At 37.1% G+C, this 25,959-nt stretch overlaps 1 protein-coding gene across 1 annotated transcript; it reads left to right on the plus strand.

Annotated features, from left to right (window-relative positions):
- Positions 1 to 4,558: 4,558 nt before the first annotated feature.
- On the plus strand, positions 4,559 to 24,832 carry LOC126248718 (aminoacyl tRNA synthase complex-interacting multifunctional protein 1). The gene is made up of 4 exons (XM_049950024.1): positions 4,559 to 4,783; positions 12,024 to 12,155; positions 12,911 to 13,291; positions 24,384 to 24,832. The coding sequence occupies exons 1-4, from the start codon at positions 4,697 to 4,699 to the stop codon at positions 24,753 to 24,755; spliced, it is 972 nt and encodes a 323-aa protein (XP_049805981.1). The 5' UTR covers positions 4,559 to 4,696; the 3' UTR covers positions 24,756 to 24,832.
- Positions 24,833 to 25,959: the final 1,127 nt, after the last annotated feature.

Below are 25,959 nucleotides of genomic sequence, written 5' to 3' on the forward strand. Positions count from 1 at the left end.
TACTGGTTTCATAATAAAGACATTACTTAGCAGGCGAAATTGCTTCCCAAATGTCATGAAAGAAGAGGGGGAGACTTCCAAACGAAGTGAAAATAAAAACATGTTTGTTGCTATTTAGTAGACTTGAGGTTTTAGACTGATGTACAAGAGGACTTAGGTATACATCAGACAACTGTGGCACTGACGTTTTCAGATGTTCATCATGTTTTCTCACAGCATAAATCGTACATGTATTTTAAAAACAAGTAGGAGGATAAGAAAAATTAGTAACTGGTTTATGACAAACCTAGCGATCTGTTTCTCATGACGTACCGCATAGGAAACCGCTTACATATTGATCCGTGAGCGGACTATTATGCGTCATATTTAACCAATGTTATCTGGTATTAGAAAACTCTGACAGAGTTCCGGTTTAGAGTAGATGAAAATGTCATGTAATCTTAAGATTTCGTTCGCACAATGTGTTCACTTGACTTGAATAACATAGAGCTTCCCGCAAGTCGAAAATTCGGTAAAATCGCAAGAAAATGCATTTTCGTAAACTGTCCATTATGGTCTTAATAATTCGTTGCCACATATAAAAGTAAAATCGCGACTGAGTGCAACTCTTCCAGAACACGCAGATGCCAGTTCCATATTTGTTTACTGAATAGTTTGCCTCTTTTAGCGAATTCAAAGGAATGAAACAGAATGTGTGTTCTGTGACGGACAATGCAGATGACTCACACTGAGAACTTTCTCAAGGAGGAACAGAATGGAATAGAATAATTTTATTGTCGTTATGCCATTAAGGCAACAGACAAAGTCATACATATAATATAACATAAATCATGTTGCAATAGAACAATAGGTTTTCTTCATTACAGTGTAATGTTAAAATTGATGAAATCCTACAAAGTCATACTTATAACACAATATAATTCCTGATGCAAAGGAGCAATAGATTTGTTATTACAGTATAATATTACAATTGACAAAGTCATACATATAATACAATATAATTCATGTTGTAAGAGAACAGTAGGTTTGTTATTATAGTGTAGTATTACGATTGGTGAAATCCCACAAAGTCATACTTATAATACTATATAATTTCTGTTGCAAAAGAGTAATCGGTTTGTTATTACAGTATAATATTACAATTGATGAAATCCTTAATGCCATGGAGTGGGTGGGCAACTAACCAGTAATACAGTGCTTGTTTGAATGGTTGCTCTGGTAAATCTTGCATAGTGAGTGAAAGTTTATTAAATAATATGTATATATATATTTGACAGTAGTAAACACACACACACACACACACACACACACACACACACACACACACACACACATATATATATATATATATATATATATATATATATATATATATATATATATATATATATGTTTACTACGGTCAAAAATTTTTTGCTCAGAAAACAAAGGTTTACAGTGTGCCTTATATGGAGAGCCTGTAATTACCCTAATAGCATTCTTCTGCAGTAGAAGGATGTCACACACACATTGAGGTCATTACTGCTGTTCAGAAAAGTTGTATCATCTGCATATAGTACAGTTTTTGATTTCATACATGACGGCAGGTCGTTAATCATTATTAGGAATAGGAAAGGGCCCAGTACAAGTCCCTGTGGGACACCTACCTTAACTGGACAATTCTTTGCCAACTCAAACAACTTGCTTACAGTTCTGTAAAAATGATCTTAATAGTTTAAGGCTATTACATCTAACACCATAGAAGTAGAATTTTTCAAGCAGTAGTGTATGTTCTGCACAGTCAAAGGCTTTGCTTAGGTCACAAAAAGTGAGTTGAGCAAAGTCTTTACCCTCAAATACTTGATGGATGTATTTTACAACAGCATGTTTGCATCAATTGTTGGCATATTTTCCCTAAAACCAATTTTGAGATCCACTAATAATTCCTATATTATCAAAGTAATCAGATAATTGTTTGTAAATTGTGCATTCCAGAACTTTAGAAAAAGATGGGACTATGGAAATTGGGCGGTATCTTGACACAGAGTCTTTATCCCCTTTTTTATAAACTGGAACTACCCTAGATAGTTTAAGCTCATTAGGAAAATATCCTTCAGCTAGACATTTGTTTATACAAAGTTTTAAGGGGTGCACTATACTGCCTATGACTTTCTTCAGTATGTATAGGATAAGTCATATATGTCTACAACGTCTGATGATTTTAACTGTTTCACTATTCTTAATACAAAATCTGGCGAGACCTCAGAGAAACTGAAGATACTTGTGTTTGTTGATGATATACAACTATTTTTTGACAGTAACTGTGATGAGCTGATTTTGGGTTTAGCAATACTACTTCCTACTTCTTCAACTGATTTAACAAAATAATCATTGAATTTTTGGGGAGATATGTTAATTGTAACATTTCTTTCATCTTTAGCAACACTATTTATTAGCTTCCAATCATCTTTGCACTTGCTGGTGGATTTCACAATACGTTTGAGATTGTGTGTTGTTTTGGATTCTATGATCGCTTTTTTATATTAATTCCTACATGTAACATATGCTAGTTTAGCTTGATTAGTCTTCAGTCTACAATAAACATTGTGCAACAACATAACTTGGTTTTTCAGAGTGGTCAGCTGTTCTGTATACCACGTATTTTGTCTTTTTGGAACTTTAGGTTTCAGGACTCGCTCAGTTAGGCCTACTTTGAATTTCTTTGTTGGAATGCAGTCATTAAAGTGTGGCAAAAATACTTTAAAAACCTATCAAATAGTATATTTAGTGGCAAATCGTTACTTAAAGTATAGGGTGTGTCACCATAACACTGGCCAAACCAGTCTCTGTCAGCAAAGGAATTACAAAATCTATGAAGTTTTTCATCTGAGACAGGTCTGGTGATCACAATTTTTGGGACAGGCTTAGTTATACTAGTCTAATCAAGAAGGAATTTACTTGTATAATTTAAGGTTAGTTTACTATGATCACAAAATGAAATGCAAACTCTGACACATCACTTGATTCGTCTGTTGTTTCAAAATTCACAGAAATATTGTCAAAACATGATTGTTCTCTTGTGGGTCTATTATTGACACATTGTAAGTTGGATTGTCTTAGTAAATTTTGAAGTTCAATGACGCTACGCTTGTGTGTTGTTACATCAGAATCTGCATTCAGATCACCAACTATTACAATATCATAATTTATCCATCTAGTTTCGCCAAGTACATGTAACTTCTTTTTTTCTCTAGAAATACACTAATTATGCTCTTAGGTGATCTGTACAAGGATGTTACCAATAACTTTAAACTGTCCAAAACTATACCAGCAGCTTCTAAGTTCAGTTCATTATACAAGAAATCTAGATCCAATCTATTGATTGAAAATCTAAGTAACATGTTAACATAGATTGCTACACCACCTCTTAAATGCAATTTTCTATGGTAGCTATTGGCTATATTATAATTATCAAATTTAACAAATGTTAGGTCATTCTCAGTAGCCCTGTGTTCACTGAAACACAAGATATCAAACCCATTTCCTATTCCAAGATTATTGACAATAAGTTCCTTATCCCTCACTCCTTGAATGTTGAGATAGCATATTTTAAGATCAAACCTGTCTTTCCTCACCGATGTACCATTATGGTGAGGGGCTATTAAATCTCCTGCACTATTTACCTTATGGGCTTCTTCTCATTGCTGCCTTCGACTAAAAATTTGATTAGACGGAGAGGAGGAACTGTTTTTCGCTTACCCACGACACGTGGCACTGCTACCGCTCGTTGACTCTCTTCCCTTCTTCATGTTCATGTCTTGATCTCGATGGCTGGATTCCCCTTGTGGGTAGTTCAGATGTTGCTGCAGAATGGACACCTGCACCACTTGATGGAACAATAATTTCTGTAGCTGAGTATGCTGCCACCCTTGCTGTTTAAAGCTGTTAATATGCCTGCTTCTCTCCCAACACTTTCTTCTGCAATCAATGTTTCTTCAAGTTGTTACTGCAGATATCGAGAAGGAACTGCCTCGTCAGAGCATATGCTTCAATTTTTTTATTCAGATGAGATCGAGAGCTTTCTCAGATAATGTTATTTTGCTCTGAGAATCTTCACCGGAGAATTTTCTCTGTTTTTATTCATTCGACCCCTTATTCATTACACTAGACCTGAAATGGGATGTTAACGGCTATGATCCTGCTGATAGTAGTGTCTTAAAGGTTTATACGGTTTATGCGTTATTAACTGACATTTAATGATAAGAGTGTCATGTTGGTGATAAATGCTCAATGTGCCGTCTCCTTGAAACTTCATAATACCAAACAGCTACCGGTAAATTTGCCAACTGTGCTCCGTAGAGTCGAAGTTTGTATAGCAGTACGGTGTAATAGCCTCTGGCCCTAAACGTAAGTAGTATAATTCTGCTGTAAAAGTATACTGAAAAACGGACGTAGAGTGGAAATGTCTCTTTTTACCCTATGAAAACAGTCTACGCTTTGCACGACTTGTGATGAGTTGTTTTTTTTTTTTTTTACCTCTTTAATACCTATACACAACCTCTGAGGTAGTGTATACTGTATCGTCAAGAGATCTTTGACAGGCTGTAAACAAGTGAGGAAGAGGGATATATTTTGTAGCTTTTGTGGCGTTGTACCAAAACATTTGGAATTAAAGTGTGTATGAGTAAATGTATGCCATTAAGTACATAAAGAGAAAATGACAGCGATAAATAAAGAGGTCATTGAAAATCTGGAAGTTAGAGCAAGATCAGCAGAGCAAATAATTGAGTCTCTACGGACAGAGGTGAGTAACGTAGCATTATTTGTGTAGTTTCAGTTGTAGGTGTGAATTGCTGTAATAATGTAATCGTCCTGACGCCCAGGAAATGTCGCAACAAAACTAAATTATAGAACATCTGTAAAAGAATACATCATAAGATAGATAGTGCTTGTCAGTAGGCGACAATTCTAATAGAAAAAAATTACTGTTTTCGCACATTTTATGGTATTTAGGTGGAATGTCACGGCATTTTCTCTGTATCGTTTCAGGTGTTGTTTTTGTTATTTCAACAAGCAGCGCGATTTCTTTCTTGAGTGGGAAGCAAATTTGGGATCTTTCATGTTTCGTTTCCTACCCACAACATTCCTTGGGCTCCCTTTAGTTTGTCCCGCTACAGTTAGCTTTACGTATCACATATATGTTAAATATGTTTCTTCAGTTGAGTTGTAGTGAGGAATGTAGAGGGACTAAAGTAATTTCTAATCTCACTTCCTTGCGTATACACGCAAACTAAGTTGACACTCGGTGAGGTGGCTGATTTGAGCGACTGTAAATGCAAAATGCCTTTATGATCACTCCAGTCAGCCGTTGCGCCGAGTGTCAACGTAATTAGCAGGTAAAGTATGCTTAACTCTATGTGGAGTGTTAGCCTATGGCCTTCCTTCCTGTACTGTAAGAACTGAGTAATATTAACTTATAATCCTAATCATTGTGAAGTTTGCGGTTTTTTTTTATTACATAGTTGAAAATTGTTGCCAGAAGAAAGGTTTTGAACCAACTGACTCTGGCTTCCGAAACCAGTGTCGTATATAGCCAACTGACCATTACAGTAGGCATATTAGTCTACAATGACTATAATGAAATTTCACGTTTCATTGTACACGTTGGTAAAATTATCTTTATCAGAGCAAATCTTTTATTTTATTCAACCCCCACCTCCACGTATGTTTTGTGGCAGCACAGTGGCCCAGTTTTTGGACTGTAGGCTGTGGTAACAGATTGACAGAGAGGACAGAGTAGTCTGAGGAAAGCCTAGACCATGACAGTTTGGTTGCGGGTTGCCAAAGCCAACAGATGTGAATACAAAATCGTATCTGTGATAACATGCTGACCTGTAGTGTCTCAAGAAGACTAAGTTAGTTTGAAAGATTCAGGCATGAAGAATCAGCATTTTAAGTTTAATGGCTTGTAGGTTATTGCTATGATAAAATTGTTCTGTCTGTTCTTCATGTGTTAGGAATGTGATCATTCTAGAATGATACTACTGCATTTTCAAGTATGATGACCCTTTTTTATCATATAAATAACCCTGAAATCAACTACCAACACAGGAATTTGGACATATAAAGTGTACTATTAGAGTAAAAAAATACTTATGTGTCTTGTTACACTACAGGTACCACAGCCACAATTAACATGTAGGTCCATAAAACCCAAGACTAAGTGCAAATATCTCAATTTCCAAAAAAAGTTTATTGAAAAATCATCAATGTGAGTTAAATGACAGAACAAACAGATAAGTGTACTTTATGCTATTCAATAAATTTGCATTATCTTCCTTTAAACTCAGGTGCAGAGAACACTTCAAATATTTTTCACAAATCAAACCATTCTATGTCACCTATCTCCAGGAAAATTAATGATGATCACCCTCCTATGCATTTGGATAAAAATGTCACTGAATATTGGTTTCACTTGGATGGATCTTGTCCTGCTACAGGTCCCCTATACTCCTTCACTATCTTACCACAATTACTTTGGTAATATACTGAAACCCATGATTCTGTTATGTCTTAACTTCAATTCATTCTTGTAGTACAACCAAGGCTGTCTTCATTGTCTTCAGTTTCATCACTACTATTGCTAGACTTAGAAAGTGCCTTAGTGTTCCGTATGGAATGTTGAATTTTTCAGCAGCAGCATACACTGACTTCTGGTCTGGCCTTCTCAAGATGATATGAGTCATATGTGGATGTCCGTTCCGTAATATATGCATGTGACGTGGTCAGGAAAGGAAAACTAAGTTCATTTTCTACCCTGACCTTCAATTCTACTTAAATTACCCCACATTCATAAACTATAATTTACTAACAAACTATTTATTTACAAGTCAAGTTCCATAGGACCAAATTGAGGAACAAATCTCCAATGTCGTGGAACATGTCAGAGCATGAAATTATAACATAAGAGTAATAGATAAAAATAAATTGTTTACGAACCCGAAAAAAGTCAATCTATGAGTTTAAGTAAACACAATCAACAATACAACAAGAATCAGCGTAATTTTTCAAGGAACTTCTCGACAGAATAGGAGGAGTGACCCATAAGGAAACTCTTCAGTTTCGATTTGAAAGCACGTGGATTACTGCTAAGATTTTTGAATTCAAGCAGTAGCTTATTGAAAATGGATGCAGCAGTATACTGCAGACCTTTCTCCACAATAGTTAAGAAAGTCTGATCCAAATGCAGGTTTGATATCTGCCGATTAATAACTGAGTGAAAGCTGCTTATTCTTGGGAATAAACTAAAATTGTTAAAAAGAAATGACAGTACGGAATAAATATATTGAGAGGCCAATGTCAAAATATCCAGATTCGTGTACAGGAGTCGACAAGGGGTTTGTGAACTTACACCACTTATTTCCCGAACTGCCCCTTCCTAAACCAAAAATATCCTTTTAGAATGGGAAGAGTTACCCCAAAATATAATACCATTCGACATAAGCGAATGAAAATAAGCAAAGTAGACTAATTTTCGTGTCGAACGATCACTCACTTCAGGTACCATTTGAATAGTAAAAATGGCAGCATCAAGTCTTTTAACAATATCCTGAACATGGACTTTCCACGACAGTTTACTATCTATCTGAAAACCTACAAATTTGAACTCTTCAGTTTCAGTAATCATATGCCCATTCTGTGAAATTAAAATGTCAGGTTTTGTTGAATTGTGTGTTAGAAACTGTAAGAACTGAATCTTACTGTGATTTAGTGTTATTTTATTTTCTATGAGCCATGAAGTTATGTCATGAACTGCACTGTTTGAAACCGGGCCAGTGTTGCACACCGCATCCTTTACTACCAATTTAGTGTCATCAGCAAATAGAAATATTTTAGAGTTACCTGTAATACTAGAGGGTATATCATTTATATAAATTAGTTAAATCAGAAAATGTGCCGAGCGTTTGAAATCTTTTGTTTAACCCATCCAGTACCTCACAGAGGAAAGAGAATATTGCATCTTCAGTTGTTAAACAACTTCTAAAGCCGAAATGTACATTTGATAGTAAATTGTGTGATATAAAATGATCAATTATCCTCACATACACAGCCTTTTCAATAACTGTAGCAAACACCGATGGCATAGAAATAGGTCTAAAATTGTCTACATTATCCCTATAGAGCGTCTGCCATGTAAGCAGGAGATCCCAGTTGACGCAACATTCAGACTTACCATTAAGTCGTTTCACCCTGTTTTCATTTTCTTGAGTGTTTCAAAAAATGTCTGCTTTGGATGTTGAAAGGAAGCAACAATGGATGCTTGTAGAGAGACGGGAGTGGCAGTTTCAGATGTGGCGCTGGCCCCTCACACCATCTGATGATCTCACTTGGTCCACCTGCAGGCCGGAGCTACTACGAGCTGCCCGAGTCACCTTCCACACACATCATTTCGGCCCTCTCTGATTGGTACTAGATGCTGCAATCATGGCTTATAAAAGCAGGAAACCATGCCAGCCCTGGATATCAGTGGTTTTACTCGTGGCAAAGATGGCAGAGATAGCTATCGAAAGCTTGAGAGCTGTATTTGAATTGACACAGCTTGAAAACCGAGAAGATTTTATTCAGACATGAGACAGCGAAAGACTTGGAGGACTTGCACTTGTCCTCTGTGGTGAGGACATAACGCACAGTGTGATTTTGCCAAAAAAACTGCACAAAATGAAATCACATCTTCTGAGTTCTTCAGCATTTTTGCAGTGCTGCAGGTAATTCCTTGCTTTGCTGTAGTTAAGCACCACATTTGAATTGCTGCAGTAGACAGTTGAAGAGGACAAGTCACAACATATTGAGACAGTGATATGACAGAATAGCCACAATTGCGACCTCTGCCACCAATCAGAGAGGGCTGAAATGAAATGTGTGAAGGTGAGTTGGACTAATATCTGGTCTCTATTAAAATTGTTGCTGTTCATTTTAATCTCAGCTGCCTCTTTTATAATAGAATCCCAGTCTGTTGACACATGAGTCAAGACTCTCATGTTTTCAAACTGTATTTTGTTTTTTCCGTTTCCCAGGCAATGCTGAACTATGGATGACTTGTCAAGCTCCCTCTGTTTAATATGTTTCTTGTGCTCGTTAAAACACTCTGCAACTGTGCGAATTATCTGACCTATATAGATGCTGCCCCACTCGCAAAAGACACAATACACACCATGCACACGAAAAGCTATGTCGTCTTTTAAGAGGGAGCAGTGTATCTCTTACCTTGGGTGTAGGCCAGAACACTGGTCTTGTTCCACATGCCTGCGGCACATGTCTTAATTTGCTGTACAGTATAGCAGGAACACATCCAGCTCATCTTCTGCCAATTCACAAGATGATGTTCTTCAGTGGCATCTAAATGAATTTTCAATATCTCTCTTGCTACAACCATTCTCCCTGAACACGTCTCAAGTGCTGCAATTCATACTGTAGGTGGTCGTTATGAGAAATAAATTTTGCTCTGTGTATTAACTTGTTCAGGACCACTTCCTTGAGTACAGAGAAGTGAAAAGTATCGGTGTTCAAGCATCAATCACTGTGTATTGTCTTACAGTACACTAAATGACTCTACTAAAACATTCTAGAAGAGTAACTTGCAATTCTCCTCCATCTGAATGATAAATTTAACGTTGAGATGGACACTGTTCATGCAACTGACAACTGTTGCAGTGTATTTTCACTGTGAGGCCATATCAGGAAGATGTCATTGACATACCTTAGGAAGCAAGATAGACACAACACTGTAGAGTTCAGAGCCTTCTATTCAAAGTGCTCCTTGAAGAAATTCACTACTGCTGGAGACAGTGGTGATCCCATTGCTGTGCCATCTGTCATTTCATAATATTCACTGTGGTATAAGAAGTACATTGTCATTAGAACATTATCGAATAACTTTACAATTGCATGTGGAAACTGTTGGACCAAAGGATCCAGCATGTCTTGTACTGGCACCCTTGTAAAAACCATTACATTGTTTCGGCCCATTTTCATTTTCTTTAGTGTTTCAACAAATCTCTGCAAGTTTACAACATGGTGTTCACAATGTCCCAGTTTTGGTGCTACAATCCTGCAAGGTGTTCTGCTAGTTTGTAGGTAGGCAAGCTGATTGCACTAACAGTGGTCCTAAGAGGGGCATTGTCCTTATGTATCTTTGGCAATCCATAAAGCCTGGAGGTCTGGCAGCACAAGGTATTAACTTCTTCACCATATCGTCTGGTAAACTGGAATCCTTTAATAACTTCCCTCTTTTCATGATGATGGCTTGTGCCAGATGGCGGCTAAGCTTCCAGCTTCCCATTCGGCCATCCAGATTTAGGTTTTCAGTGGTTTCCCTAAGTAACTTGCAGCAAATGCCAGGATGGTTCCTTTGATATTACATCAGGATTTCCTTTCATATCATTTCCAAATTTGAGCTTGTGTTTCATCTGGAATGACATTGTTTTTGATGGTACATTAAATTCTGGACTTTCTTCCTTCCAACAAGTTGGGAAAAAAAAACTAGAACATTTTCTCAGAAGATAATTTATTAATATATCACTAATGTATGGTAGACACTTAACATTAAAAGTCAGCAGTAGCAGGAAAAGTCCGACTGAATGTGGAAATCTTATTGGATGCTTAAAAAACTAGCAACAAACGTGAAGTTGATAAAAGGAAAAATGAGAAAAAAGAAACACTTAATTCAACTTTAATGCCAGCTATAATGCTTTTATCTGCATACAAAACTTCACATTTGAACATGGTAATGAATTTAATATGCTATTTTCTTGTCACCTTGTGTTTAATGCTGATGAGCATAATAAAAATTGAACAAAGTGTGTTGTGAAAGTTAAGTTGTAAGTCTAACCAAGGGCCAGTGTACGACAAGATGAAATATGGGATACCTTCCAAAACAGCCATCAAATTGTTTCATAGAACTTACTCTTTGCAGCCTAGAACTGGGCCAAGATGATTGTTTCTCCTGTTTGACACTTCTTTGTGTAGCCTTGCTAACCAGACCGCAGAATTTGCTACTCTACAGTTGTGTTTTTTGCTGTCTTGCACCACATACAGTTTGAGAAGATCCCAACACCAGGAGAAGATATTGTTTTATCAGTATTTAAGCTTCACACTTTTTTTTTCTTTCCTATGCAGAAAACTGTGTTTCTTCTTTTAATTGATGCATTTATTTTGATGGGTGAAGTATAGATGAATGTTCCTACAGCACAGCATGGCCATTGTCTTCAGATCTCCTATCATGTAAGCTCAACAAACCTTGGTGAACAGTTGCAAACAAATGGCATAAACTGTTAGTGTGACCAAGTTGTGCAACTGAGGAAGGGTCTGTCTTTATAGGAAATAGGTGTGAATGTTGGGCAGACATACTGCAGTAATGATTAATTTGTGCTGGATGTTGGAATTACATTTTGACAGAGACTGTGTGATAAAGCAACAGACCCTATTTCCACAATTGTCACATCTGCCATGACCACAAAACTGTGCTGAAATCTCCACTGTGCCCAGGGAACAGCATAATTTCTTGTGAACACACTGACTACAAAACAGACCCAAGTTATGTAGTTGTTGCTGAAGCCACAGTGTGTCCTGTTGCACTCAGCAATGCTTAATCTGCAGTTGAGACAGTTGTGTCTAGAAACCCGTAATAACTGTGTAATGACTAACAAGACTGTAACACATATTCTAGGAGAGGGCAGATGCCCCCTCTTACCCCTCCCCCTTCCCTCTTGGAGACAACCATGTTGGCCACCTGGCACTGTCATCATTCATGAGGATTCAAGAAGCCCATTAACTTTTATAGTGATTAAGACCTGTTACATCTCTACCACATCGTGGTGAGAGTTTTTTCTAAAGATTGATACCCTTTCTCCATTACTTGTTTCTGACATCTTTAAGTAGTTTACCAAACTTGTCACTTAATCTAAACAAGGCTCACTGTCATATGTGCTTTGATTTTACTCAGTCCTTACACCTCCTTTGTTTTTGATCATTTGCCTTTTTTCCAGATCCAGCAGCTTACCATTTCAAAAACGTTGTGTGCTCTTAAAGCGGAAAATGAGTCCTTAAAGCAGGAAGTGGCATCACTTATTAGTCAACTTGAGTCAATAGAGAAGATAAACAGAGGTGAAGGACAGCAGGTATGAATATTATACACTTCAAGGCAGTTATTATTTTGTCATTTGCAAACTTCTGCAGTTCTAAGATCACTGTCATCTTTGCAGTGTTAGTCATGTACAAACATTTCTCAATGTTTAATCATGTTACTGTTTTTTATCTTCAATATTGCCCAGATTCTCCCCAACTCTCTTTTTGTAAAAAGATTTGTCAACTTTTTGTAACCATTTTCTAACATTTATCTCTTTATTAGGAATTTCTTGATGAAAATTGTTCCTTTAGTAAGCAACAAAACCCTAAATTTTATTACCATTTTAACTTTGTTTTAGCAATGTTATGTTAACAGAAGCTGTTTTTCCCATTAAAAAATTTTGAGCATTGGAGAAACTTCAACCGTTATTCCAACTTTGCAAAAATAATGTTTCAGATACCTTCTGTTGTCATCCTCTACAACTACAGATACAAATTTCTTAAACCTTACGAAAATGTCATGTACTGTAGTTCCACTGTCTCCCTGTTTATGTTAAGAAACATATTTTTATATTTCAGCTTCTTAATTATAACTGAGATTGCTACATAATTTACATTGCCACATTATTTACATTGCTACATTATTTACATAGCTCTTTATTGTTATCTGACCAAAATATATTAATTTCTCACTAGTACATTTACATAAAAAGTGAAATTTCTCAAAATTCTGTGATCACTGTATGATGGTACTTTGTATTCAGTGCTGAGAGATCAAATGTTAACTGTCTGTCACTTTTATGTGTAGGTACATGGACTACACAATATTTCACAAGTAAATGTTAAGGCACCTGAAAGTGCTCTCACAGCCACTGCAAGTCAACTAGTGTCTTCTGCTGCTGGTACAGAGAGCAGTAGTGCTCCTGCAAATTGTAAGAAAGAAAAAAATAAAAAGAACAAAAATGTAGAAAATACAACAAAAAACACACACACACATGAGAAAAAAGATGGTGGTGGAAAACCTGCAGCAGATAAAACTAAGAAGGCTGATGAATCACAAGAACAATCGGTAGACGTGGGAAGATTAGACCTCAGAGTTGGAAAAATTGTTAATGTTAAGAAACATCCAGATGCTGATTCTTTGTACGTTGAAGATATCAATCTTGGAGAAGACAAGCCACGTACAGTTGTGAGTATCTCACCAAGTTTCTTTCTTAGTTTCTTTTGGAACAAATAAAATAAAAAGTGCTCCATGTAGTCTCCCTGATTTTGGTAGTGTTGATTATGTACAGGGCATTATGTCACTCACTGAGCCAAGCACTTGAGAGGCATGATTTTGTTTGGAAGATAGTTTTAAACCTGTAAAGGATACAAATCTTTAGATGTAAGAGGAACTGTATTTGGTAAAATCGAAAGTGCATACACAATATATGGTTCTCCTTTCCATTTGAAATGAATGAAGGTTCCTTTTAATAGCACACTGCCAACACTTGCATGCCATTTTTCCTTGAGGGGAAAGATACCCTGGATGAAGCTGGTTTTGAATTCATTTCATTATACCAAATTGCAAGTGATAGCAGGGCGCTGCTGACAAAAGGCAGTTATCAGTCAGCCATGTGTATTTCCATAAAATTATTGCATTTTATTTAATTAATTGCTTTTCCAAATTTTACTATGTATTTACAATATTTCTCATATTCATGCTCATCATAATGATGTTTGTGCACCTTATGAAAAAAGACTTAGTAACAACCATAATCAATAAGCTACACATCTCCCTGAATCTTGCAAGATGCTGAGTACCTTATGGAAGTGTGCCTGTCTAGGCTGTATATGTGTTTCACAAAACGGGGTTTCCTGAAATTCTGGCTGGTCAGTACCACTAGTCCTCTGTAACTGTACTCTGGGTATTCTTCAGCAAGAAGTGTTATGTACAGTGCTGAACCTTGTGTGTTGCAGTGAGTGGACTAGAATTTTGGCGGAGACTCTCCACCTTTTTAAAAATAGAAAAAATTATCTTCAGTTTTAAAGTGTCGTGTGGGCTGATGGACTGGATAGCTGTAGAGGAAAAACAGCCATTACCAGGCAACGTTCAGGACACTCAGATTGTACTAAGATTGTTCAGCTATACAGGATTTTCCTTTTGTTGCTGGGAGACAGGAATAATAGTTTGACTAGATTTTGCCTGTTTATATTGTGACGGAAGTAGAAGAATAAAAGATTACTTCAAAGTTGATTACTGTGTGACATCACCAGTATTGATATGAAAAAGCTTCAGGAAGGATGGGCAAATATGCATTTCCATGTTTTTACAGTACAACAATTGATCCGTCAAATTAAGGAGGATAGTGATTTTAGCCTGAACAAATCATCGACTCCAGCACTTTCTTTAATAAACTTGCAAAGACGTCACTACAGTGCAGCTCATAACGATACATCAATATCCCAGCACGGATCAACCACATAAGACACACATTCAGTTTATACATAGCGTTCGCCGCTGATCAATGTGTCTGGGGCTCCTGTATCTCTGGCTGCTTATGCGGTACTCTGGTCCACATGTTTAAAAGTATGAAGTGAGCACTGTAGCTTCAGTCTGTCGACTCACTCTGAAGTTACCAAAAGGTACACAGCTGAAATATTAGAAGAATTAAAGTTTATGCAACTGCACTCCAGAAATTTAATGGATGAGTTTGCAGATACGTTGTCACAGAAGCAAAAAGCGTTGTGAAAGAAAGAAATGATGTACTAGAGGAAAAATGACATTCCTTCTTAACACTCGTCATGTATGCTTTACTGGTAGACACGAAGAAAGATATGTGTTCAAACATGTGAAGGTAATTCAGACTTTCTTCTCGTACCACTGTTTCATTTAATGGCAAACCTTTCCCACAGACCTGCAAAAATTTCCAGCGTGAATTCAGCAACATATTGCTTTAGTGTTGCAGTAATATAGTGCAAAATCATACCATCCAACACAAACAGCACCTCCTCTACTTGTAGAAAAACCTCCAGGAAGGAAAGCTATAGGACAGTGCAGGCTCTCATTGTCCAACTGTGAAGGCAATTTTGCATAGTTAGATACAGATTCTCTCTCTCTATCCATCTGTCTGTCTATCTCTGCAGGACTCTGGGCATAGACAAACAGAAAATAATGGAAAATGAAGCTATCAGCTTCCAAACCAAAATAGACATCTGGCTACTTCATAGATCAGTTTGTTACGTCAACCAAAATTTCAGTTAACATTTGTTGGCCTCGCCAACTCGCAACCAGTCATCTTTCAACATAACCTAGAGCCCAGGTTATTCTACAGACCTGTCTGTTGCACCTTTGAAATAAAATTGTTTGTAATATTTTAATACATACAGTGCAAAAAGTGCTGCATATATCAGTAACAGAAAACTTCTGTACATGGCAAAAGCAGAATATGAAGAAGAGGCCACCCACATAATGCAAGTAATTATTATCCATTTGTCACCACAACTAAGATTCTTATTTTAAATGGAATGATTAACATTATTTCATCATGAAAGTTGAAAGTGTGCTATTTGAATGGACGGGGTGTTCAAAAAGTCTCTCCGCAGTGCCATATGATTGTTAGCCGTGCGTGCCGTATGATTGTTCACCTGCTTGGGTTACTTCCCTTCAAGTGGATTCTCCCAACATTCCACTGTTTCGTTTATCTCAGCCAGCATCAGTGGTATCGTTGGTGTGTGTCGTTACGTGTTGATGTGAACGTTTAAGTTTAGTTCCTTTGTTCGTTTGTTTCGTTTTTGTCACTGTTAAAATGCTAACCATTGAAGAATGTGTGTTTTTAGTCAAACAATTGTTCAAAGCTGGCGGTAAATAAACAGTTTTAGTTCGTCAAACATTGAATCCAGTTTTCTCAGAAACAACGCTCCCACATCTTGATACTATGTGAGATTTGATTAACAAACTTGTGTTTGGAAACATGATTAGACTAATTGGATTGTGTATTCAACAACAGGGGACACTTCCAACATTTAATGTAAAAATTTGTAAGTAAAAATGAATATTCAATAAATTAATAACTTCTATTTCACTGAGTTTCATTTCAATATATTCGCTGCGGAATATGGCACGTGCGGCTAACAATCGTACGGCACTGCAGAGAGACTTTTTGAACACCCCGTATCAACTGTATTTAATAAAAACAGAAATGTCAATATGCAAAACGGCAATATCTCAAGGAGAGGCTGTCCACAAAATACTATTATTTTCTGGGTTAGCAGTATGAATATATATCTAGCTAACAGCAGTTAATTAGCTAACACATACTATCCTCCCATTGGTTGCCTCCAACAAGATAAGGAGATGTGTTGTCAACATCTGCTTTATACTGCAAACAAGTGCAAAGAGTGAATGGCACTCTGTAATGTTTAGCTGGAATGTATAGCACAAGCAGACTCGTGGCCCATGCTTACAGATTTACTCTCATCAGTACCTCTTCTCCAACCTTCCAAACTTCACAGAAGTTCTCCCACATACTTTGAAGTTCTAGCACTCCTGGAAGAAAGTATATTGTAGAGAAAAGACTTATCCCTTAGGCTAGAGGATTTGTTTCCAGAACAAATTTTCACTCTGTAGCTGAGTTTGTGCAGATTTGAGACTTCCTGGCAGATTAAAACTGTGTACTGAAGCGGGACTCAAACCTTGGACCTTTGCCTTTCACAGGTAAGTGCTCTGACTAGAGAAGAGGTGCTGGTGGAAGTGAAGCTGTGATGGTGGGTCCTGAGTCACACTTGAATAGCTCATTTGGTAGAAACTGGCAAAATTTATTCTGGAATAAAATACTTATTTGCCTGCAACATTTGAGATACCATTAACAAGAGACATATGATACGGAAGACTTTTTAACCACTCACGAAGTAATATTCAGTTGTAAGACTGTGTGATAATATTTTCACAGAAAATTGAAATATTTTATCACCAATGTAATTCCTCTGAGAAAACTAAAAGTAGATGTACAAGGTATATAATTTTATCATCCAGACTATGTTAAATTTCTCCTAAAATTAATGCAAAACATTTAACACACACAATGTCATAATATACTCAATATAAACTTGCACTTCGAGGAACTCGTACTATTTCTGAGTATCTTTAAACAAACTGGCAATACCATAATAATTATTTAGTTAATTCTGTGAACAGAAACTTTAAGAAAGGGTGGTCTATGCCTACCAGACCTGTCCCACAATAATTAAAAGTTTCTAAAGTGTGAAAACAGTGGGCAGACAGAAAGAACATTGAAATAATTTGTAATCAGTAATGGAATCTTCAGTAAAAATTTTAAAAATAAAATTAACATCATAAGTCTTGGCATATTGCTGCCACAGAGGATAATATTTCAGCTGCAAAAATGGATCATTTTGACTGAGTGTAAAGAACAATAACAGGGTGTATACGACCCGTGACAACCGGGAGATCCGGGAAAAACCTGGGAATTTTTTCATCCGGGAGAAAACCAGGAAAAACCCAGGAATTTTTTAAAATTCCGGGAATTTTTCATTGTTTTAGTTTTCAATTAAATTTCTGTAACTTTGGCTGCTAAGAACCAATACTCTAACATAGAATATTACTGTATCTCGCTACTGCAGAATAATACTGCAGCAATAAAAAACGAACGAGAGAAAAAAGAAACAAAAATAAAACTGAAGTTCAAAGGAAATGCAGGATACACAACAACAGAACACAGTGCTCATACAAGTGTCTGCCAAGCAAAATGTGTCAAAGGCTTTAGGAAGACTATGCAATGTTTCATAACAACAAATTGCCTCCGATGAGCGTAACTTCACAACTGTTTACATTAGATTCGTTTGAGCAGTTGCGATTGAGCTTATGCGCATGTGTAGTTGAGTCACGTATGAGTAGTACCTTCTCCTGTTTCTGGCTACAGAAGTTCGGCAGTTAGCTGTATAAGCAATAGCAGCAGGCAGCCAGATTCCGCCCGGAAAAGTTTTACTGGTGCACCTAAGCTGCCAGATTCACGCATGCGCAACAGGCCCGGAACTAGGGGTCGGGGACAAACCGCTGTATCTGCTCCAGGCGGCAAATTCATATTATTGAGGAAAAAGACCTTGTTTCACAAAGCTCCTAACAACCAGCACATGTTGGTCTATCGATTACTCACATGATTTTGAACACATCCCTGTTGGTTTTTGAACAAATTCTAAGTTGATTTCTGAAAGAATCGTAAGTTGATTTTTGAATGCATGCATAGTGTACATGATGTCTCTGCCAGGGGAATCCCATCGCATCTAGAAATAAACTTTCCTGCAGACAAAAGGGGACAGCAATGGCGGTTTATGTGGCTGACAGGGTTTGCAAATGATCAGCGTTGTTATAACTACTAGCGAATTCCATATATTCGGACTACCAGAGTGGAAATAAACGGCTAACAGGAATAACAGGCAACAAAGATTGCATATTGTCTCCTCTGTGTATCCAAGAAAATGAAATTTTGACAGAAAATTTTTGGCCAGACCTCTACACTTCTAACAGCCGGTGATACAGTTCCCAGCTAGCAGCTGCTTAAGTTCTGTTCTGGGAGTAGCGCAGAAAACGCATTGTATGAACACAACAATGCCTAACCGGAGAATAAATGCGGGGTAACTAAACCCCGTGATTGTGGCAGGGTTAGTGAAGTTAACCGAAGAATAAGTTTTGACACTGTATGAATGAAACGTGACACTATTTCCTAACATAAAGCATTTTTCTTGTAGTAGGCCTAATAGGCATTTGATATTGGTACTTCGTGAATTATATTCCATGGTGTTATAAAAATGACCATTTGTGCCAAAACAGTCCCGTTTATTTGGGGTGTGTAACAATTGCTGCAATATTAGGCAGCCGTATTTCATTTTATCTAGCAGACAGTGACAAAATACACATAATCAGATCGAGAAACCACACCAGTCTTGAGTACTATTTGTATCAACAGCTTTTCTAGTATTAGACAACGTCATTTCATTTTTTCTTGTAGCAAAACGTTGACAAACTTTGATGAGGTAATAGATTCTTTCCCAGAAAGTAAAGTACGCCATATAAAGCTGTGGCAAGATTAGAGAGGAAAAAAGCTGGATTGAAGAAATGTGTTCTGCTGTCTTGCTTGTCTCTTGTCGTTACTCGTTTTATGTATCCTATATTTAATTTTATGTCACACAAAACAGCAAGTTATTAGCTAATAGGCAGTGAAGACTGCAGATTTTTTGAAGAGTTCTTGTTCTGCCAGTTACAAATAATCCCATCCAGTATTAATTGTGAGATTTTTTTAAAGAGGGACAGGATGTCCAACCGACCAATTGAGAGCAGGAGAGGTTCCACAGGACATTTTAATTTCCACTGGCATGAATATAGTTTGATGGCACCCATTACAAAATATTACATGTTGGAATTCCACAGAGTGAAATACAGAGACGTGCGATGGAAGAAAGCTGTGTGAAGAGGTGTGGCACTGCACTTTGGCACACGTAAGACCAGATAACATGTCTTACACGTGACCCATGTTTACGTTAAGTGATTTGCTGTTTCCACTTCGTTTATTGCTCTCACATCAAATGAAAACAAATCGGATTTCTGTAACCGGAAGCTGTCAAGGGAATTAAAATACATTCACATAATTATGGAAGGCTAAAATATGTTGTTAGTTTCAGATTTTATTTTGTTTCCACCTGTCTGACAGTCAAACATTAATCGCCTTGCAGAACATTGAAGTTATTTTTGTTGGTTTGTTAAAGTAATCTTTTCTGCTGAGGCGGTCAATTTATTTGAATGAAGTGTTTCATTCCACACTATTGGCTAGTTTCAACTATTCGCTGCATTTCAAGTTCACATTTTCATCTTCTATCACATATGGGATTATGCCTTAATAAAGAACCAAACATGAGATAATACAGTACTGGTACTCCAAGAAAATTTACATCTGAATCTGGACATACGAATGTGCACTTTAAGCCGAATGATGCATTTTATTATGGTTCACATTATTCCCATGCTCTTGGAGTATCCTCTTCTTTTATGACATACTGTAAGATCTTTCAATGTTTTACAAATGCAAACATACGGGCTTTCTGCGTCACCATAGGTGTGCAAGCGCGGCGAAGCCTGTTATCTGGCACTATCTGGCAACTGCTGAAATGAATCTGTTTCTAACAGGTCGCGAGAAAATATTCCGAATGGTTGTTTGGAAAGCGTTACTTTCAAAGTAAATTTCTTTTTACGCAAGATGAACTCTGTGCGCTAATGTCCGATGAATTTTTTAAATCACAAAGCGTTTCAGTCTCATTCAAAAATAAAATATTTGACGACGACCATTTAGAATATTTTCGAGCCCAGAAGATCAGACATATATGTCGTTGTTACAAATTTTACTGGCACATTTGTGTGATATATTTTAAAGTGTAACACGCGCAAAAAAGATCAACATTGCAGCTTATTAATCTTAGAGGCCATTATTATACATAAAAGCTTTTCTTTCCTTGTAGCAACACTATGTATATTAATTTAAACCGTTACGTTTTCCTACTTGTGTGTTCGCGCTACTTAACAGTGATGTTGCTACTGGCTAACTACATCACGTGTGCTGTGCTCTGAATATCCGCTGTCATCGGCTGGCGAGATCGCTTGGCATCAGCTACGACTGCCTTACAAAAGCGCATTACAATCCCGATTTGAATTCTTCGGAAAGTAACATGCGGTGTTTGGTGGAATTCGAATTTATACTTTCATAATACGAAAATATGCAGTGTACATGTTGCTGCACATCAGACATCATTCCAAAACGTGTTTTTTCCCATGAGTTTTGTTTTCTAAAGTGCCCGGAAATTCTATGCCGGCATGTAAAACCACAACCATTGAAAGGATTGATAAGTTTTACAATTACGAGGAAAAGTATGCTGTTACTTAATACGGAAAAAGTGTATTTTCTTCTGGGAGAAAGGGTATTTTTAACCGTGAAAAATCCGGGAATTTTTTTCCCTTGTCCACGTATACACCCTGAATAATTATGTGAAAGTGACATGACTGCTGGGACACTCAAAACTTGGGTAACTAAATCACCATTTTTGAAATACCAGTCCTGTTTACCTGTGTCTAATTTTCCTCCACTTTTGAAAAGACCTGTTATTTACAATTATGTAGTAATTATTCTTCTCTTGTAAAATCCCTTCTGTGTACCAATATCCTGCTTCTGATGTGTGATACTCCATATATTCGGTGTGTGAAGAATGTCATGATGTAATGTTGAACGGTAGAAATTCAGTTTGGGCTATATTTTCTATCCCACCTGTAATGTGTGATGGTACGGATTTAACAATATGAATCGTACAATTGATTTTTCATATTTTTAAACAGATATCCTAAAGTTTAAATACTGGAGTAACATTTTGTGTGTAAATTCAGCAACACTGGACTCAAATATGGGAGTGGTGGAATCCAGTTATGTCTAAACATTCTGGTGAAGATTTTCCATATTTTGAAAAAGTGTGTAGCCAGTTTTCTAACCCACAGTTACTCTGTTCTTTTGCTCCATTTCTAATGCCATCGACATTTATGGCACATTAAAATGTATACTAGACGATACACAGAAAAAGTGGCAGGGAATGTTACACAGGAAACATTCCTCAAAACAAGTTGGTGAATGTTCCTAATTCTGATTTGTAATTCACTCATTCTCACACTGACTAAATAATTGACAGTTCAGGGTGAGAGCAAAATATGTATACATGAGCTTTTTCAGAGTAAACTGGCTGAGAATTTTAAGGCTGTTTCCCCACCTACAAACCAGAATATAAAAAGAAAGACTATAGTTAATTCACTTTTTATCGACAGTTTTGTAGCTTACAGCTCTTGCCATTCACACAGTCCATGGAAAGCCTATTGTAATCATGTGTTACTATTCCATGCAAAACAGGTCCATTTTTTACAGCCTGAAGTATCTGATAGATCCTCACAAGAAGATAATTCAAACCACTAACAGTGTAATGTAATGTTAATAGACTTATATCAGTGATGCATCATTTTCATGACTGGTGCTGTATGTGATGTGGTTACTGTTTACTTGAAGAGTGCAGCTGCATTGCCAAAGCACTAGTTAGTATCAACAGTTAGTATAAGAAATTAAACAGAATACTGGCTGCTGATCAACAAAACATGTTCAAAACGGTCATTATTAATTTAAAAAAAAGAAATCAAAAACTAAGTAAAATCTCTGCTATGCTTTGGTGCAGAATGAGGAAAACACAGATATGTGGCAAGTTCTGACATTCACACTGCGTTCACAGTAAAAAATGAAAACATACCAACAGCCCAAGAATCCATGAACAATAACAAGCACGTAAAAATTAAGTAGCAGAATGGCACAACTGTGTGACTAATATTACCATAGCAGCTCACTATTTTACTCTGTCTCCACTAACATGATTATTCCACAACTAACATCCTTCTAAGCAGAATTTCTGAGTGATTTATGAAAATTACACAATTCATCTCAACACAAGAAGTTCCATAATTCAATTCAAAATTTTCAGTGTAGAGTTTGAGAGACTTTATAAGACCATATAAGAACAACATGTTACTCACACAGATGGATTTAAGGATCTAAGCAGCTGCATATAATTTTACAATAATTTTAATTGACCTGATTTCAGTATTCCTCCTCAGAATGAATTTACTATTTTTGATGCTGACTGTCATGCAAACCAGAATGCTCTCAAGCAGATGAGATAAGGTCAAGGCATGAAATTCCTCTTCTGCTTAGGCTTAGATGTCTTATTCAGTACATGTACCCAGCAGACAAAATTACTGAAAAAGTCCATCTACAACGATAAGCATTGTGTTGGGATACCTGACAATGTAAGAATACAGGAAATGCAGTATCTGATTGAACCAGTGAAGGAGCTTGGTGTTAAGTGACAGTGTGGTGTTGTTGAGCCAATCAGTCAAGTAACAGTATGAAATCTTGACTTGGTGAGAGTGGTATGTTAAAACCATCGGCTATTTCCATCTAATCCTAAAGAAAAGTTTCAGTTCCTCTTGCACATTGCTGTATTGCCTACACTACATTAATTGGTCTGGGACAGAAACTTAATCCTTTGCCTGTCACAGTTAAAGTTGTTACCAGTTTTGTAATCCAAGCACACTATGTGACTGTATCCAAACCTTCAACCTGCCAATGCCATCTGCCAACTTTCCAAACTCCATAGAGCCTCTCTTGCATTCCTAAATAGCTTTTGTTAACCACTGTATGATTCTAGTAGTTTACGTATCAGGCAACATGCCCAACTACAGCTCCTTTCTTTAGATTTGTAGAAAATAATCCCATGTCAGTTTTAATCTTCCATAATTGCTGGATGAACTACGTACTGTGGCATGTTTCTGTATAACTGTTTGTCAGCTTTGAACTGTGTCCATATGCTCGGACAAGTGCTAGCAGGATTGATTAAATTGTTAAGTGGGTGAACAGTTTACTACTTGTGTGTTCTTGCTCTCCACTGTGTGATAAAAAAGGTGGATCTCCTGTTCTGACTCACATAAAACAGTGTGTGTGTGTGTGGGGGGGGGGGGGGGTTTGTGTGCACTCAAGGGTATATGTTTGGTGATTACATAAATTTCTTATTTCTTTTGTATCTGTTACGGTACATTATATTTTCTGCCAGGGTACAAGAACATGTCTTTAACTGCTGCTCATCCACTGTCTCTGACTCAATTGATTTTCATGAAAGAACACTTGCACACAAATATGCTGGAACAAATACTTCCTTACTAATGTCAGAAATTTAATTTCTGATTTGGTGGGGTAGTAATTCGATTACGTCTATTGTTTGAAGAGCTGAACCTTGTATGACATGCTAAATGTGATTCAACCCTGTGTTAACCATTGGCATTCAGATGTTTTCACTGTTTTGGTAATCATCTCCACAGTTTCTCTATCTTTCTTCTTTGCTGATGAACTGTGTATGTATTAGTTTCATACTCTGTTTTCAATATGCTGTTTATAAAATATGAAATTCTGAAGATCGATGTTAGTGAGATGTCAAACACCTGGTTGATGATAAAACAGCGAAAATCCTGTTGTGTAAAATTATTCAAATTTTAAGTAAAGGGAGCAACTGTTTGATTAATTGTGAAGATATCACCTGAGGTTTGTAGGAATTATACATGGATGACTAGTGTTTTTTTTTTTTTTAACTCAACTTTTAAAAATAATTTTAATTAACAGACTCCACCAGTTTGTAAAATATATAAAATTTGTTTCCAGGTCAGTGGTTTGGTGAAGCATGTGCCCTTGGAAGAGATGCAGAATCGGCTTGTGATTGTTCTTTGCAATCTGAAGCCAGCTAAAATGAGAGGAGTGTTATCCGAAGGAATGGTTATGTGTGCAAGCTCACCAGAAAAAGTAGAGGTTCTAGTTCCTCCTCGCACATGCATACCAGGTGATGAGGTGATTGTTGATGGGTACCCCAGGAATCCAGATGCTGTTCTCAATCCCAAGAAAAAGGTTTTTGAAACAGTTGCCGTAGATTTGAAAACAAATGATGACAGAGTTGCTACGTATAAAGGTGTACCCCTCTCTGTTCCAGGAAAAGGTGTTATCACCTCACAAAGTCTAACAAATGTTTTTATAAAATAATAATAGAAAATTTCAGATTTGTGGTTTTAATGCCAGGAGCTTTCCTACTTTGGTATTAAATACAGTTTAGAAAGGTTGCTGGAGGTTTCCCCCCCCCCCCCCCCCCCCTCTCTCTCTCTCTCTCTCTCTCTCTCTCTCTCTCTCTCTCTGCTCTTCCCTTTCATTGTTGAAAACTAAATGTGTGAACTTTGGTATTTGAAGTGCTATAAGCAGTTTCTATGCAACAGGAAAAGTGTGTATCTTTGTTGTGTTTTAAACATAGTGTATTCTTACCTTGGTTATATTGACCTGACAGTGAAATTTCTAAGTCCATATCTGTGAGCTATGCAAATATTTATTACTAAGTAGAAACTTAATTATAGCAGCTTGCCAGATATTTTGTTTATCCATTGCATAAATTCTAAGACAACAGAGCAGAGCTCAATGATGCTTTGATGCATGTAGCTTAATCTCATACAAAAACTGTTCCACTCACCTGTGCTGTGGACACTCCATTTTTTATCTCCATCAGACTACAATCAGAAGCACGTCTCTCCAAACCAGCATTCCTTTGCCCAGTGTTCACATCTCCCATCATCCAGAACACTGGTCCAGGCTTGCTGTTCATGAAGAAATCTTACTTAGAAGAGTTTATGTGGTATTTGTCAGCTGCCTTGTCAGAATAAGTATATACACTGGTGTCGAAAATTAAAGCAACAAATGGAAGTTTTGCAAGGTTATGTTTATTTTGCCACAAAACGATATAAACAGGTGATAGTAAAGTAGAAGCAATGTAAAGAATATAGAATGTAATCAACTGCAACGTGCATAATAGTAGACAAAAATGTCCCCCCCCCCTCTCCTCCCCCCCCTCCCCCCCCCCCACTTACCCAACTTAACGGATTGGCACTCACATCCTGACAACTAGTCAATGTGTTCAGTGTGAGGTTGATGTCCACCTCTGGCACCAATATAGACCTTATAATGATGGGACATGCTGTGAATTATGTCACCAATCTCATGTTGAGGCAGTAATGCCCATTCTTCCTGCAGAGCTGCTCACAAGTCTTGGAGTGTGGTTGGTGGATGCTGACATGCTGCAACCAGTCTCCCTACTGCATCCCAGACATGCTCTATGGGATTCAAATTGGGAGAGCAAGCAGGCCATATCGTGTGCATGCAGTATCTTCAGTTTTCAAAAACAAATCAACCACCTGTGCTCTAT

The sequence above is a fragment of the Schistocerca nitens genome, chromosome 3 (assembly GCF_023898315.1).
Source record: "Schistocerca nitens isolate TAMUIC-IGC-003100 chromosome 3, iqSchNite1.1, whole genome shotgun sequence".
Classification (NCBI taxonomy): domain Eukaryota; kingdom Metazoa; phylum Arthropoda; class Insecta; order Orthoptera; family Acrididae; genus Schistocerca; species Schistocerca nitens.